General features: G+C 44.1%; 1 protein-coding gene across 5 annotated transcripts in view; it reads right to left on the bottom strand.

Annotated features, from left to right (window-relative positions):
* The window catches only part of GALC (galactosylceramidase), a 41,769-nt gene extending 27,450 nt beyond the window's left edge, over nt 1-14,319 (bottom strand). The window contains exons 1-5 of one of the 5 annotated variants that reach the window (XM_080666057.1): nt 13,859-14,319; nt 6,485-6,553; nt 6,158-6,221; nt 3,252-3,365; nt 1,301-1,440 (exon numbers count right to left, since the gene is read on the bottom strand). In XM_080666057.1, the coding sequence (XP_080522183.1) occupies nt 1,301-1,440; nt 3,252-3,365; nt 6,158-6,221; nt 6,485-6,553; nt 13,859-14,053 (582 nt within the window). In that variant the 5' untranslated portion in view covers nt 14,054-14,319. Of the gene's footprint in view, nt 1-1,300; nt 1,441-3,251; nt 3,366-6,157; nt 6,222-6,484; nt 6,554-13,592; nt 13,746-13,858 lie in introns of those variants that run through there. The other 4 variants (XM_080666059.1, XM_080666058.1, XM_080666061.1 and 1 more) reach the window with 4 other exon arrangements.
* Nucleotides 14,320-17,169: the final 2,850 nt, after the last annotated feature.

Raw genomic sequence — 17,169 nt, 5'->3', positions numbered from 1 at the left:
GCTGCTGGAAAGACAAGATATTGTGTGTTACATTTTTATATCCTATATAATAAAAGGGTAATATGCAAATTGACCCTAACGGTGGAACAACTGGTCGCTATGATGTGCACTGACCACCAGGGGGCATATGCTCAACGCAGGAGCTTCCCCTGGTGGTCAGTGCACTCCCACAGGGGGAGCTCTGCTCAGCCACAAGCCAGGCTGATGGCTGTGAGCACAGTGGCGGTGGCGGTAGCCTCTCTCGCCTCCTCGGCAGAGCTAAGGATGTCTGACTGCGGCTCAGGCAGGTGGACATGCCCCAAGGGCTTCCGGGCTGCCAGAGGGATGTCCAACTGCCAGCTTAGGCCTGATCCCCCGGGGAGCGGGCCTAAGCCAGCCGGTGGACATCCCCTGAGGGGTCCCAGACTGCAAGAGGGCACAGGCCAGGCTGAGGGATCCCCCCCGAGTGCACAAATTTTCATGTACTGGGCCTCTAGTTATTAAATAACAGTTCAGAACAAGGGTAGGCATATTTTGGCCAGATTGCCAAATCTGGCACACCACTTGTCTTTTCATAGCCTAAGAGCTAAAATTGGTTTTTATAGTTTTAAATGGATCCATTTTAAGTGGTTATATAATTACCTACATAATATCCCTAATAATACCTTTGACCCACAAAACCTAAAATATTTACTCTTTGGTCCTTCAAGGAAGTTTGCCACCCCCTGGTTTAGAACAACAGAAGACTCATAGAGCAAAATGAGATTAATCATTAAACAGCACAGTAAACACAGTATTGTTATAAGAACTAGAGAACTAGGAAAAGCTTTGAAGAAGGAGAATTTGAGCTGGGGTGGTACCAAAAACAAACATTAAAAAAAAATATTTTAGCCCAACTGGTGTGGCTGAGTGGTTGAGGGTCAATTTATGAACCAGGAGGTCATGGTTTGATTCCTGATGAGGGCACATGCCCGAATTGTGGGCTCAATCCCCAGTAGGTGGCATGCAGGAAGCAGACAATCAATGATTCTCTCTCATCATTGATGTTTCTATCTCTCTCCCTCTCCCTTCTTCTCTGAAATCAATAAAAATGTAGTTTAAAAAATATTTCAGAAAAGGCAAACTCTTAATACATTTTTCAAAAGTGGAAAGAATATGGATGGGCAAAGAAGAAGAATTAAGGGGTTACATGTAGCTAATTTATGTTATTATCAGACACCAATAGAACAAATTAGTCTCATGAGACAAAATGGTTAGTTAACAAAGTACCACTTTAAAAAATTACAAATAAATGGAAGCATGTTTTAAATCTGTTACTAACCCCAATATAATCAATGTCCAAATCATGATAACGCTTGGCACCCACAATCCAGGACACGATATAGTAGGCAGTCAGATGACGGTTTACGTAAGGCCAGTCGAAACGTTTCCCCAGCCATCCAGGGAATGACCATGGCAACCCTGCAGAGAGGGAGAGTGGGTATAACAATGCCAGCTCTATTGAAAACAGAGCAAAGGAAACCAAAAGGAATACTATAATTCCTCACTGATCCCCAGAGTCAGATTCAATAACTCCAAATGCTCCTTCAAGGAAAACAAATAAAAACAAACAGCAACAAAAACAAACACCTCTCTCAAAGATACCAACAGAAAGAAATACAATGTACAATTTAACTTAACATCCCTAACACCTACTATAGGGAATGTTCAATAACCCATTTCTGTCTCTCAGGTCAAATCAAAGAGTTCTGAAAGGTTTCTGTTTATCTACTCCTATGAGGTAAGTACAATACAAATGCCTCATTCACTGATAAGGTTACTTAAAATATAAATTACGTAATCAAATTCAGCAAAACTAGTTTGCCCTGATATCAATATAAACGCCAATGACTCAATAGGGAAAATATAGCTTTGTTAAATGATGTAGATTAAGTAATCCACATTGTTCCTATATGCTAATGATTGTTTTATGTTAAAAAAATGAGAAGAGTAGAATTTACAATTCTAAATCTAGGGAACTTAAATCAACAGTTTAAGTTCCCTAACTGTTTATATGTTACCAATCCAGTTTACCACTGAAAAGTTCAAAATCAAAATGACAAAACGTTTATTTTTCTAAACTCAGGAGGAACGCCTAAGTGTATTTACGTAAGAAATGTGACATTAAAATAACAGAGCATTTTAAAACAATGAAATGCCACATACATTCTACAGGCCCACTGTGTGTCTCTGCTAGGACGTGTTCAACCGCCAGATTTCCTGCATGTAAATGAGCAGTGACCTTGAAAGCGGCCCAATGGCAAATAGCACTGAAGTCAATGGTGCTTTGACTGCCCCAAACATCTCTGGAATCTCTTACAAAAGCCCGTTTACAAAGCACACACTGACCCCTCCATTTTTTAATTGAGCAAAACTTATCTTTGTCCTTTAAATGTTTAAAGTGGTTTTTGAAATCAAGTCTATAAAATAGATCTCATTCATCTCCCTGAACTTAGTACGAATGTGCAAGCCTGTTCAAAAAATCAAGTTCATTCCAGATGATGAAAGTACGCCACCACGGTGTATACCTGAAATATTTCACAAGTGTGGACACTGCTACGGAGAACAGTGAAATGAATATAGTCCCACGTGGGAATCATCCAATTTTTCCTGCCACTAGAACCTAAGCTCCATGGGGCAGGAGTTGGGGGCTGGATTGCTCGGTATCCCCAGTGCCTGGAACAATGACCGCCACGCCACTGAGGTTCAAAACAATGAACCTTTTGTATGCACCACTTCTGGAAATAGGGTCTACGACTACATGTAATACACAATTTTGCAAAGAGCTGGAAAATACTACTGCATATAATATACAATTTTATAACAGCATTGCCCTTTGACAAATTTTGATGAGAAATTGTGTTGCGAAAAGTAGTTTAGCATAAAAAAATAAAATCAAACACCAGAATGGAATAGTTCCTGTATCTAATTTTGCCATTTACTGATTACCTGGCCTTAAATCAGTGGCATAACCTCTCTAAGCCTCTACTGCTTCTTCTGTAAGATGGGGAAAATAATGTCTTATTCCAGAATTATTATAAAGATCAGAGGTAATAATATACAAGGGCAAAGAAAGGATCATGCCTGGCACATGCTTTGCTATGGGTAGCATACTGGTAGTATTAATGACATTATTAGTACTTCAGAATTAACAGGGTCTTTACATACATGATTCAGGTTTTAAAAGTTAAAGGAAAACAGACTGCAAAAGCATGGCAAACTCCAATTCTTACCCATGAGTGTGATATTAGAGTTCCGCTTCTTAGCCTCCTTCATTAACCACCACTCATATCCTCGGAAGTAATTCTCATCTAATGCGTAGTGCATGTGGGAGGGCTCAGTGCCATCTGAGTGGGAGAGAGTAAAGAGAGGCAATTCCATTAATGGAGCATCGTAGGGCCACTCGCCCCGACACACATACACGTTTCACCGAAGTAGTATTCCAGTTCCAATCCTGAAATAGGGCAAATAAGAATAATCCTTTATAACTTTGTGGCTGGATGATGAAAGCATATTGTTTCATCTTTTTTCATTATCCTAAGCATCTTCAATAATAAAACCACAACTTTCTATTATAAGGAGTTTAAGAGAAGTGTTATTACCTCATATAATTGCAAATTCCTACAACTATATTCTGCTGGGCTTTTGGTGTCTTTGGGGTTTTCAAATTCCAACTTCAAGTTCACATCTCCTGAGCTTCCAGCTTCTCAATCCTGGTTGTGAATCCCAGGGCTCCTAAGGGCCAATTCTCACACTCCATTCCTTTCAACATAAATTAAACACTAATACCACCACATAGATATATCTGGTTAACAAAAATTACTTCTAAATCACTAACAGGAACTTGAGTGTAAAACAAGTCTAGAGTTCATTATAATGGGAACTGACCTAAATATCTTACCTAAAAATAGACAAACATGTAAATTGACTGTACCTCTGCTATGCCCAGAGCCAATCAGGAGTGAGTATGCAAATTAACCTGCCAATTATGCCAGTTTAATTTGCATATGCAGGCGCGGAGTGGCTGGGAGGGGCAGGACGCCTGCTATGAGGCGGGGGGCAAGGGCGGGGGGCAGCGGAGGGAGCTACAGGAGCGGTGCTCCAACCTGGAGCGAGGACTTGCAGGTTCCCGGGCGGCCAGGAGCAAAGCCAGGAGAAGGAAGGCCTATTCTTGCACGAATATCATGCAACGAGCCTCTAGTATACAATAATTGTACACTGTATATATACATATATCCTATCTAATAAAAGAGTAATATGCAAATTAACCATCACTCTGTCACACCTACAAGCCACGCCCACAAGCCACGCCCACCAGCCAATCAGGAGCGAATATGCAAATAAACCCAACCAAGATGGCTACGGCCACAGAAAGCAGAAGGGAGCCTTGGGTTTCACCAGCAATGGAGGAAGCCAAGCTTTCCGCCTGCCCTTGCCGGCCTAGGTCTCCTCTCAAGGCTACAAAGTTTCAATGATAGAAGATACATAAATCCAAACAGAAATGGCGGCAGCCACGGAGCTGGAAAGAGCAGGAGGCTAGGGTTGCCCCCAGCGATGGAGGAAGCCAAGCTTTCCGCACACCCTGGCCTGCTTTGGCTTCCGCTTAAGGCTACAAGGTTTCAATTATAGAAGATACATAAATCCCAACAGAAAAGGCTGCCACCACGGAGCAAGCAGAAGGCTTGGCTCCGCTCCAGGCTACAAAGTTTCAATTGTAGAAGATAAATAAATCCCAGATACCAGGGCCTCCGCTTGGGTTGCCAAGGGGCGTGGCCGGCCTGCAAACCACCACAGGCCCCTCGCCCAGGCCGCCCCATGCCCCAAGGGAACCCCCACCCTGATCTGGGACACCCTTCAGGGCAAACCAGCTGGCCCCCACCTGTGCACCAGGCCTCTATCCTATCTAATAAAAGAGTAATATGCAGATTGACCATCACTCCAACACACAAGATGGCTGCCCCCATGTGGTCAAAGATCCTGCCCCCATGTGGACACAAGATGGCCACCACAAGATGGCCAGCAGGGGAGGGCAGTTGGGAGGGACCAGGCCTGCAAGGGAGGGCAGTTGGGGGCGATCAAGCCTGCAGGGGAGGGCAGTTAGGGGTGACCAAGCTGGCAGAGGAGGGAAGTTGGGGGCAAGCAGGCCTGCAGGGAAAGGCAGTTGGGAGGGACCCAGGCCTGCAGGGGAGAGCAGTTGGGGGGGACCCAGGCCTGCAGGGGAGAGCAGTTGGGGGGGACCCAGGCCTGCAGGGGAGGGCAGTCAGGGGCAAACAGGCTGGCAGAGGAGCAGTTAGGCATTAATCAGGCTGGCAGGGGAGTGGTTAGGGGGTGATCAGGCTGCCAGGCAGAAGCGGTTAGGGGCAATCAGGAAGGCAGGCAGGCAAGCAGTTGGGAGCCAGCAGTCCTGGATTGTGAGAGGGATGTCCGACTGCCCGTTTAGGCCTGATCCTGGTGGGATTGGACATTCCTCAAGGGGTCCCAGATTGGAGAGGGTGCAGGCTGGGCTGAGGGACACCCCCCCCCCCCCCCGCCATGCACAAATTTTGTGCACCGGGCCTCTAGTATGTATATAATAATTGAGATAATTAAATTCCTTTTTCTTTCCATTTTCTTCTTCCTGGAAATTATTGGCCCATAAACTTTTAACTGACTACATGTACTACACAAAGCCATCAAAACGATCACAATGAAGTTTGAAGATTTGGTGGTTACAAAAAATTTTGTTTTGAAAAGAAAAAAAAGAGCTATGTATCTGATTACTTATATTTGTACCACCTATTTTATTTAAATCTAATAACACTTTATATTTTATGTAATATTAAAAGCTTTTTTTAACTTTTCAATACAATTCCAAACTGACCCTATGCTCTGTTTAGTCAAGTTTAGCTCTTAAAAAATGTAGATTTACTACTAATTACTTCAACTAAATAAACAATCTAAAGTCCAAATGCTGTTTTTGATGGGGAAAATGCATATTTTGATAAAATTTTTAAAAAATAAGTAGAGGGAAAAATGAACATTAAGGAATAATGTACTAAGCAATAATCAATATCAACAAATGTTGGTATTATTTATATTCTGAAGTCACAGTCCGTAAGTTTAAGCATAGATTCAAATGTCGGGCAGGGGATACTCCTACCTGTTGTCTGCCCATCACCACCTATTTCGACTTTTAGAATATGCAAAGAGGCACCGAAGTTTGGCTGGAGAAAGAAGTAACAGTATTAACCTGTGATTCATGGTATGAAGGACAAAACACCACTTCAAGACAATTACTGATCGCTGCCTTTGATTTTACAGATGAGAAAACCAAAACAAAACTTCAAATAAATAGCAACTTATCCCAAAAGTAATTTGCCATTTAAAAAACAACATCAGAATTGTGAAGGTGATAAAATCTATGGGTGAACTTCACCATTGTTTCTAAAATATCACAGCTACCCTTAAATAATTACTTTTCCATTACCTTGAAGAGATAATCCAATATTTGAGAACGATAGGGCTCTGGGTAATTTATTAGAAGCCGGGAGGTTGCCTAAAAAAAAAAATTTCAAAAGTATGAATAAAGCAAATCCAATCATGAATACTTTTTCATGATGCTTTATGCACTGGTATAGGCAACCTAACTGCATCTAGATTCCATCATTTACAAGCTATGTGACCAAGGGCTAATGATTATAAGTGGGTTATCTTATTCATTCAGCTGTTCTTAAATTAAAATAAGATGTAAAGGACTTAGCACAACAGCTGGGATGTAGAAGACTCTCAATAAATGATAGGCATTATGTACACAAATTGTTTTTAATAATACAGTCACTGTTCTCAAATAGCTTACAAACTAGCAGAAGCTCCGATATTTAAGGAGGCACTCTGCAAGTGAGTGAACACTATATATGCTCATTGACCTCGCTCTGACCCAGTGTAAACGATGCTTCCTGCCCTGCATTGTGCCATTAGAATGGTGTGTTTTGCTGTTTGGGGGATTATTTTGTCCCCTCTGCACTCCTATCTTTAAGACGGAAAGTGCCCACTTGAAACAAACACTACATCATTATACGATTGCATGGCCATAGTCACACCCAATGCAAAAGCATTAGTCAAAGACAATAAATAGACAGTTCGGGTCCCCTGCCCATTTTTTAATCGTACTGTTTGTTTGTTTGTTTGTTTGTTTGGTGCAAGTTTTAAGAGGGAAGAGGGTAAAGGAGGCCAAATATATGGTGAAGGAAGGTGATTTGAGTTTGTGTGGTGGATGCCCAGTATAGTATCATAGATCTTGTATCATAGAAATGTGCACTTGAACCCTACCTGATCCTATTAACCAATGTCACACCAGTACATTTAATTTTAAACAAAAGACAATAGTCAGTTAATAGTATAGCCAAATGTGGAAATGCCCCAGTAAGCAATAACAAATCACCAAGTTACTAATCACAGTCCCTCAACAAGGCCTGGAGCTCTTTCCAACCAGCACAGGAAGAAGCTGTGGCACAGTAGCTGGCACACAGTAAGCTCTCAATAAACAGCAGGCACTGTATACCAAACTGGACCACCTTTCTCACTTAGAGTCCTTGGCATAACTTGCTCCTACCTAATCTATGAAGTAGGATATTAACCAAAATTAGTCAGGTACCTGACGCCATCTTAAGTACTTTACATATATCCCCATAATGCTCCTAGCCATGCAGGTATCACTGTGTCCCCAGAAAAGAAACTGAGACACAGGGAGGTGAAATGACCTTCCCAAAGCTATCCAGTGAGTAGCAGGGCCCAGAGTGGACCCCCGACAATCTGCTCTAAGCCCACATTCTTAACTACCACACTGCCTTCCCTATCGGATATGAAGATAAATGAGAACATTCGAACACTCACTGCCACAGACTGCGCTAGGTACCCGGGACTCCACACAGAAGTTTAGAATGGTGTGCAAATATTTGTGTTGCAACCATTTTCATTTCATCAGCTTCTAGGATGAGTAATGTGCTATACACAGAGACACTATCAAAACAAAATAGATAAAATCCACCCACTCTGAGTTATGAAACAATTCTTCTCCTTTTAATAATTTTAAAATGAGTTAAACATAATCAAAGACTTTCATTTTCAGCAAGTTTAAACACTGGATTTAATATCAAAAGCACAGATATCAGGACATATGGGTCCTCATTTTATGATATACTAGCTATTCTAGGTTTAAACCACAAAATAAGGAAAAGGGTAGTAGTAAAGATCAAATCAATTAGTCCATTAGCCCACAGTTACCTTGAAATATGAGCCAGTACCTATGAGAGACATTGCAACATAAGGAAGTAGTGTAAAAATCAAGAAAAATCAGTTGGGTTAGGGCCATGGTCGGCAAACCGTGGCTCACGAGCCACATGCGGCTCTTTGGCCCCTTGAGTGTGGCTCTTCCACAAAATACCACGGCCTGGGCGAGTCTATTTTGAAGAAGTGGCGTTAGAAGTTTAAGTTAAAAAAAAATTGGCTCTCAAAAGAAATTTCAGTCGTTGTACTGTTGATATTTGGCTCTGTTGACTAATGAGTTTGCCGACCACTGGGTTAGGGGAAAGCAATTTTTTCTGCAGCAGAAGGTCAGACCTGTGATCAGGCTGCAGACCAAGTCACCCACCTTGGTGCAGGCCCTGACAGTGGGCTGTCATTTTGTAACACAAGTGCCTGACTTCAGCTTGGATTACCAGGCAGCCATTTTTCAACAATAATTATGTTGTACGGTATCTCCTCTTAAAAATACTAACCCAAATCTTTCTGGTAACTTGAAACCTTAGAGTTTTGCTACATTAATGTTAAATGATAGAAATTCATTGAATACAGAGATTATTGCCAAATTTACAGAACCCTGAAGTAAAAATGGATTCATAGAACTGCTAACAAAAGATCAACAAGAAGTACATGGAACTAAATGAACTGATGAGGATGATTATAACTTTTCTAACTTTTTATTTAAAACAATGTTGGCCTTTTAATGTTATATTTTTCAAGATTGAAGGAAAACCTTTTTTTCTTAAGCTACCTATGACTTACAGCAATTTGATAGACTAAATCGCTGTGAACAAAGATGAAACAATTTTTCTCCCTACTTGATCCCTCCAGAATTCAGAAACTTGGTATTCTTATTTTCTTGGCAATATAGTTATTTGCATAAATTCAATCAGAATCTGTCCTCCTCATAACAGGACACAATTGGTTATATAGCAAGGCTTTGACTGAAATGACAAATTTGAGAAAGATATAACCAGACAGATTTAAGGAATTAAGGTTAACCTTGTAGAGCCAATAAGGCCCCTTGGAAAAATTAGCCTGATACCTTGCTTACTGAGTTCCCAGTAGCTTCACCAGGTGAGTACGGAAGATCACTTCCTGGCAGGTCCAAAAACCTCATATTTTAGGGGCCTCAAGAAGAGAGGAATTCACCCAGTCTACAGGTATTATCGGCAAAGTCTGATGGCAAGTCCTTGGCTTGGCTTCCTAATCTTGAGAGACTTTAAAGAACACAATCTAAGATTCCTTGGAAAAAGATTGAGCAAAACACACTTAAAAGAGCCTTTTTGGTCAATCACTATTCTTGTGCACTTATATAAATAACCAGGCCAAGTTTAGTGAACCTAGACTTATTCTGCAAACAAATTAGTCTTACTTTGATTATCTCTGACAAAAGCAGGAGTGACTGTAGAGAGAAAAATCATGTTTCAGTGGAAAACAATAGCATACACCCTTGTGGATATTAGATCCTAATCTTTGAGATTTTCTACCTGTACATTGGAGTACATACTGAATTCTTCTCATTTCCTCACACTTCAAACTAATGTTTCCAATTTTTCACCCAGCCTTCTGACTTGAATCACTGAGAACTAAAACTGCCCCTTTCCTGAAGCCAGGCAAGCTAAAGTGGGACAACTTGATACAGACTTCAGAGAAATCACCACTCTTGCATTTGGTGTCTGATATATTTTGTGGGCCATTAAGAACCATCACCAGAGACGTTCAAACTGCGAACTAGGAAATCTGTCAGATTGCCACTGCCTGCCCTTCCTCCACGTGAAGACGTTTCGAGCCTGATGTCTAGGAAACATCTCAACCACCCTCAGGGCTCAGGCTGGGTTTATAGTAGGGTCCAACCATCAACCATTGTTTTTCTTTTGTTTCCATAGAAATGCCTCTTAATAACCTGATGCAAATACTTAGACCAGGGGTGGGCAAACTTTTTGACTCGAGGGCCACAATGGGTTCTTAAACTGGACCGGAGGGCTGGAACAAAAGCATGGATGGAGTGTTTGTGTGAACTAATATAAATTCAAAGTAAAGGAGCGGAGGGGAGAGCAAGAGAACCGGATAGAACAGCCGGATCCGGCCCGCGGGCCGTGGTTTGCCCAAGGCTGACTTAGACCATGTAGGCCTACCTTTGGGAGCCCACCTGCATCACCACTTCCTGAAATGAGACACAACCCTTAAACTGAACTGACCTATTCTCGGGACTAAGAGACTGGTTTGGTGAGATATGGAGCAATCAATCTACCGACTCAGGAAAGGTCTATACCCACTCACACCAGATGGCCCAAGATGTTAAAATACTTCCCAGTATGACCAAAACCACTGCACAGATTCCTAGGGCCCCTAGATCATTGGCCTGGTTTCATGGCAGGACCCTTTCAGCTTGGGACAATGGCCATGGACTGTATTTCAGACTATTGCCTGTATAATTATTATAGGAGTGCTGCTACATCCTATTGAGACAGGTACTTTCCGAGTTACAATGTGCCTTCCCCTGACTTTCAGCATATCAGCTACCCAGGCAGTTAATGTCCTCAGCATTGACGCTGATGCCTCAGCAGCAACATGGATTGTCTAGTGAGCCCTGGGAGGTGGTTTCTTGTTTTGGTAATGCAAGAGCCTGACTTAAGCTTTGATGACAAAGATGGCTATCTCAAATAAGCACATTGCCAGCCACACAACTAGACAAAGAGCCAGGTTGGGAGGGGACTTTTAAGTTTAAACTCACCAATAGAGTGAGTCTGCAAAACACTAGGCCCCCACCTTCCACCCCAATAAAAGCAGACACCCCATGCCCACACCCCATCTCTCTCTTCCTCACCTGACAACTCTCTGTGTGGTCCCAGGTATTCAGTGAGACATGGAGCAATCAACCCGTGCTTTCCAGGACCTGGGAGTGCATTGCAATCACAAGAACCAGTCCAGCCACAACACTGGTTATCGACAGGCTGAAACCAACATAGAACGTCCACCCAGCAAGCAAGCACTCAAGGCAAGTCCTGAATTGCATTTGAGGGTGCAAGTGCCATCTGATTCAACCCGACAAACAACCCATACAAGAACTCAGCCTTAGCATTTCCAAATAAAATTGGCTTTAGCTGTGATCGGGGTTACACAAAAGAAAATCCCTCTCACCCAGAGGTCCACCACCATAAACCCTACAGACTCAAAGGTTACCAAGGATCCAGTCAAGACAAAGCAAAGGTTACAAAGAACATGGAACAAAATCAAGTAAATTTGGTCTGGAGCCAAGAACAAAGATGCTACTGAAGCAAATTCCCATACCTGGAGGTCACCTGCTAGCATGACCAGGGAGTTAAGGAAGTTATCAGCTGTGCCCACACAATTCTGCACAAAGCTGGAGTGACCCTCAAGTCTCCCTCACATAAATCTTACGGAATGCCCAGATAACTCCAACTCATCCCACTGTACCAGCCAAAGAGGACTAAGGAGGCATGCCATTAAATGCAACTGGCATCCTGAGTAGGATCCCGGAAGAGAAAAAAAGAACATTAGGTAACAACTAAAGAAACATGAAGGGAAATGTGGACTTTCATTAATATTGGTTGCAATAAATGTACCATAATAATGTGGGATGCTGATAGCAGGAGAGACTGCTGCAAGGTATATGAGAATTCTGTATTTGTCTTGGCAACTTTTCTGCCTATCTAAAACTATTTTTTAAAGTTTATTTTTTTTAAATCCATACCTTACTCCAGAGATCCTTAAATCGAAAGAAAGAAAAAAGGAAGGAAAGAAGGAAGGAAGAAAGGAAGGAAGGAAGGAAGGAAGGAGAGAGAGAGAGAGGAAGGAAGGAAGGAAGGAAGGAAGGAAGGAAGGAAGGAAGGAAGGAAGGAGAGAGAGAGAGAGGAAGGAAGGAAGGAAGGAAGGAAGGAAGGAAGGAAGGAAGGAAGGAAGGAAGAAAGAAAGAAAGAAAGAAAGAAAGAAAGAAAGAAAGAAAGAAAGAAAGTCTCTCAATACTTAGCATGAGAATCAACTGGTGAGTTGTTGAAATGCAGATTCTTAGCCCTATTCCAGACTACGGTCAGAATGGAGGGTGGGAATGGCCAGCGTCTGCAGTTCAACAAGCACCAGGAGATACTACGCACCCCAAGGATGGCCAGCCACTGTCTTGGCTGTTGACCCAATGTTTCCCTCTCCTCACATACAAAAATGAGGTACAGAGGCACTGACCCTTCTAGTGGGCAACTCACCCCTGTGGGCCTTGACCATCTGTAGGCAACACAGCCCCCCAACAATAAACAATCCTAGACTATCCCTTGATACTAGTATAGCCTGCCATTTTATTTAACTTTTTAAATTATATTGTACTTTTATTGTTGACATTATTACAGATGCCCCCTACCCCACCCCAGCCCCCACCTTTGCTCCCATTAAAAAAAAAAAATGCCCCAGATAGTTTCAGGCCCCTTAACTTACTAAAGAGGCGTTGAGGTACCTGTCCTGCCTCCAACAAAAACCTGTTTGGACTCAGAGATAGATTGATGGTAGCCAGAGGGGAGGGGTGTTGGAGAGCTGGATGAAAAAAGGTGATGGGGTTGGGTCCTCAAACTTTTTAAACAGGGGGCCAGTTCACTGTCCCTCAGACCGTTGGAGGGCCGACTATAGTTAAAAAAAAAAAAACTATGAACAAATTCCTATGCGCACTGCGGGCCAGGACGAGTGGGCTCTGCTGCTAAGCAGGACAGGCAGCGGCACCCGGCGGGCCAGATAAATGTCCTTGGTGGGCCGCATGTGGCCCGCGGGCCGTAGTTTGAGGACGCCTGGTACCAATTGGTAATTTAAAAATAGGCACGGAGCGCAAGGTAAGGCATAGGGAACATAGTCAACAATGCTGTAATAACTATCTGTGGTGCGGGTGGGCGCTTGAATTATGAGGGAACACGTCGTAACCAATATGAAGGTCTACCTGCTGTACTCTACACCTGAAACTAACACAAAATAGTGTTTAATGCGAACTGTAATAGAAAAATAAAGTAATTCAAAATAAAATAAAAACACCTGCTGGGCACTGGCCCCTCTGAAAGAATCCAGCTGCACCAGCGGCCCAGCGCTTCGGGTCCGACCCACCTCCCCAGACTGGAAGAGGGAAGCCAGAGACTCTCCCTGGGGCGCCCTCCTTCCCAGACAGAGGCCCCGGCTCCCGGACTTTCTGCAACAGCCGCCCCACACACACACACACCCCACCCCTGGGCGCCCGGCCGGTGCCCACGGGGAGGGTTCGAGTCCCAACACTGGCACTACCTACACCTGTCAGCACTTACTCGGTGGACCTCAGGACGCCCATCCATGACACCTAACTAACTGCTTCTGTAGGCTCATCCTAGACGAGCAAGCGCGGCACCCAGCCCCGCAGCGGGGGCGCGGGCACCGCCGAGCCATGGGCACCCGCCCCGCAGTGCGTCCAAACGCAGGACGGTGCCGCGGGGGCTTGTGGGGCGGGACGGAGCGGGCCCGGCGCCCCCTGCCGCCCCCCACCCCAACCTCACGCACCCCTTCCCACCTCGCCACCCCCTCGCCGGCCACTTACCCCGCCGCCGCTGATCGCGCCGATGCCATCGAACTCCCGGCCCAGCCCGTCGGAGTCGTCGAGCACGTACGCGCGGCCGAACGCCAGGAGAGCGCATAGCAGCAGGGGCGCGGCGGCCCGGCTCGCCGAACCCGCGGCGGCCGTCATGACTTTGGCTCGGCGTTGCCGGGAAGCCTGGAGTAGCCTCTCAGCCATTGTGTGGGTCACAAGACTCCGGCGCCCAGGGAGGCGGGTCCGGTCGCCGCCATGATGGAAAAGGGCAGCAGGCCACTGACGCCACCGCCGCCATCTTGGGTGCGGGCAACCGCCGCAGTACTGTTGCGGGAGAGCTGAGCAGGCTTTTATGCTCGCGGCCTTGCTGGGGTCGGGCTCCCGCCTTCACGTGTGCTCCCTTCGATGCTTCTCCTCCATCTGCTTGAGCACTTTAGCGAAGGGAAGTCTGGCCAAGGCAACTGGGTAGTGAAGGCTCTACCATGCCCTCCCCCAGCATCTCAGGGCGCATCTACCACGTGCCAGTCAGTGGCAGCCTGTAAGGTAACCCCAGTTGAGCTGTCACCTTGGTGGAGTCCCGTAGCTTTCAGAGCCTGTTTCTTCTCATGAAAGATGAAACAGAAAGCAGCAGCACGGGGCATTACATGCAATGCAAGTAAGGTAATGGGCACCCAGTCCATTTTAGCCGAATGGGTTACGCACTTGGCAAACAGGTGACAAGGTTCTCCATTCTGGTAACTATGTGTATTTAGCTTTTAGCTTCGCAGAGGACCTCCCACTGCCAATGGAAATGGTTCCAGACAGATAACCCTTCGTAGAGGACCTTCCACTGCCCGTTGAAATGGTTCCAGACAGATAACCCTCAGTTGGAAGGGAAGTTGTGAATTGTCCTGGGATGTCTGCCACATCCAACATTGGTCTGAGAGTTCTGATTTCCTTGGCATTGGAGCAAATGGAAGAGTCTCTGAGAGGCTGCAGGGCGGGGGGGCGAAGAGGGGGGCGGAAATAGCTGTGCTTGCTCTGTCTCTCTTCTTAAATTACTGTAGGTCTAATCTGGTTTCCCAGGGACACCCCCAGCGTAATTATAATGGTGCCCCTTCACCCTCAAAAATGTTCTGGTTTGGCCCTGACCGGTTTGGCTCAGTGGATAGAGCGTCGGCCTGCGGACTGAGGGGTCCCGGGTTCGATTCCGGTCAGGGGCATGTACCTTGGTTGTGGGCACGTCCCCAGTGGGGGGTGTGCAGGAGGCAGCTGGTCGATGTTTCTCTCTCGTGGATGTTTCTGACTCTCTATCCCTCTCCCTTCCTCTCTGTAAAAAATCAATAAAATATATTTTTAAAAAATGTTCTGGTTTGGATGATTAGTTATTAGTCCCCTTTATACGGACCACTTCAGTACCGCACCTATGTGAACTCTACCTTCCCTCCTGCCACCATTCTATGACACAGTAACTATCCAACTCCCACAGATGTACCTTTCCCGAGCTCACTCTCAGCCATCTGTTCTAACACAGCCTATTAAGCGTGAGCTGGAGCAGCAGTAAGTGAAAAGCCAAGGATGACAGATCAAGTGGATGCTAAGTATCCTACCAACCCTGTGGTTTTATATCCATGATAGGCATATAACATGTAATAATGTCACTGGAAGGGAAGTACCAAGGTGGTAATAGAGGAAAATACCATGTACATGAAATGAGGAAGCTGAGACTGTCCAGCATTAGTCATCCTGTAGCCCATCGCTGTACCTGTGTTTGGGAGGCACACCACAAATATTTGTGCAATGTGTGAAATCTGCAGAATAGGAAACACAAAATATTTAACAGAAAAAGGTAGCTCTGCCTCCAGGACAAACCACGGGTTCCTATTAGTTCATATACCAGAGTCATTCCTTACTAGAGAAAATACCTCTTGTTTCAAATTTGTTTTCTATGCTCTATTAGAAAAGGAAGTTTCTAATAAAAAAGCAAGAATACAAGCTGAGAAAGGGAAATCCTTGGACCACTGGGCACAGCACTCAAATTTGCTCAAGACGTGAGAAAACGGAAATGGCAGTTAGACACATGGGTCTTTTCTCGTGATTTGGTAGCTGGCTTCCCTCTGACCAAGCAATCAGAGAGAGAGGGAAAAGGAGGAAGTCACGAATTTTTCTGACTAAACCATTGCTTCTGCTTTATTTTATTAACTAGGGTGGCACTCTAAGTCTAGCCACCTCAAGGTGACAGAAATTTGGCTTCACCTTTTGAAAGGAAGAGTGTCAATTTGTGAACATATTTTAAAATCACACACATATCCATGATGAATTTTAGGAAGCCACTCATGTGGTGTAGCATTAAATATTGTAGTAACTAATATTGAACTTATTGAAAGAAATGGGTATTATAAAATACCATAAAGAGTTTACTCAACTACTGTGTATTTGCAAAGATATTTTAGCATCCTCTTAAAAAGCACTGGGGAGAATGAAGATGCATTATTTTTTATAAAATTGCAGGTATTCCTGTCACTCTTGGATTTTCATGATAATCTCTGCTATGCTCATTCTATGGATTTTGATATTACCCACAGCTCTGGGTAACAGAAACTTTACCAGTCCTGATGCCACAGAATCCATACCAATCACGCTGACACCTGATCTTCCCTCCTGTCTGTCCCCAGTTACTCGGCCCCCGCTGACTCAATTTTTGCCAATCATCTGTGTTTCTTCTCTGCCCCATCCTTTAGGTTGAACCTCCTTAAATATTAATGCATGCCTTGGTTAAACCTAAATTCATGAACCACTTTTTGTCTTTTATTTTTTATTTTTATTGATTTCAGAGAGGAAGGAAGAGGGAGAGAGAGGAAGAAACATCAATGATGAGAGAGAATCATTGATCTGCTACCTGCACGCCCCACACTGGGGACCAAGCCCACAATCTGGGCATATGCCCTGACCGGGAATTGAACCATGACTACCTGGTTCATAGGTTGATGCTCAACCACTGAGCCACGCTGGCCAGGCACTTTTGGGATCTTAAATCTTAAAGCTATCAGCTGGCTATCCCCACCATAAGCAAACTTGACAGAACAGATGACTTCAAAAATTAAGCTAAACAGCAGTCTGCACACCCACAATACATCAAAGGAAACCATTTGGAATTAATAGTCTTCTTAACATTTGGTTGTTCAGTGGAATAATAAAGGCATTAACATTATTTACATAATTTAATAAGTGGAATGATAAGGACATTAACATTATTTATATAATTTACAGACACCAAGAAATACATATATTCTAAAAAGGTGTTTAGGATATGAAAGATTCCAGTCTTTAGTTTGATAACA

The sequence above is a fragment of the Plecotus auritus genome, assembly GCF_963455305.1.
Source record: "Plecotus auritus genome assembly, chromosome: 1".
In the NCBI taxonomy this organism is placed as follows: Eukaryota; Metazoa; Chordata; class Mammalia; order Chiroptera; family Vespertilionidae; genus Plecotus; species Plecotus auritus.
Note: the sequence above shows the minus strand (reverse complement) of the source record. Positions and strands in the feature narration are given on the sequence as shown.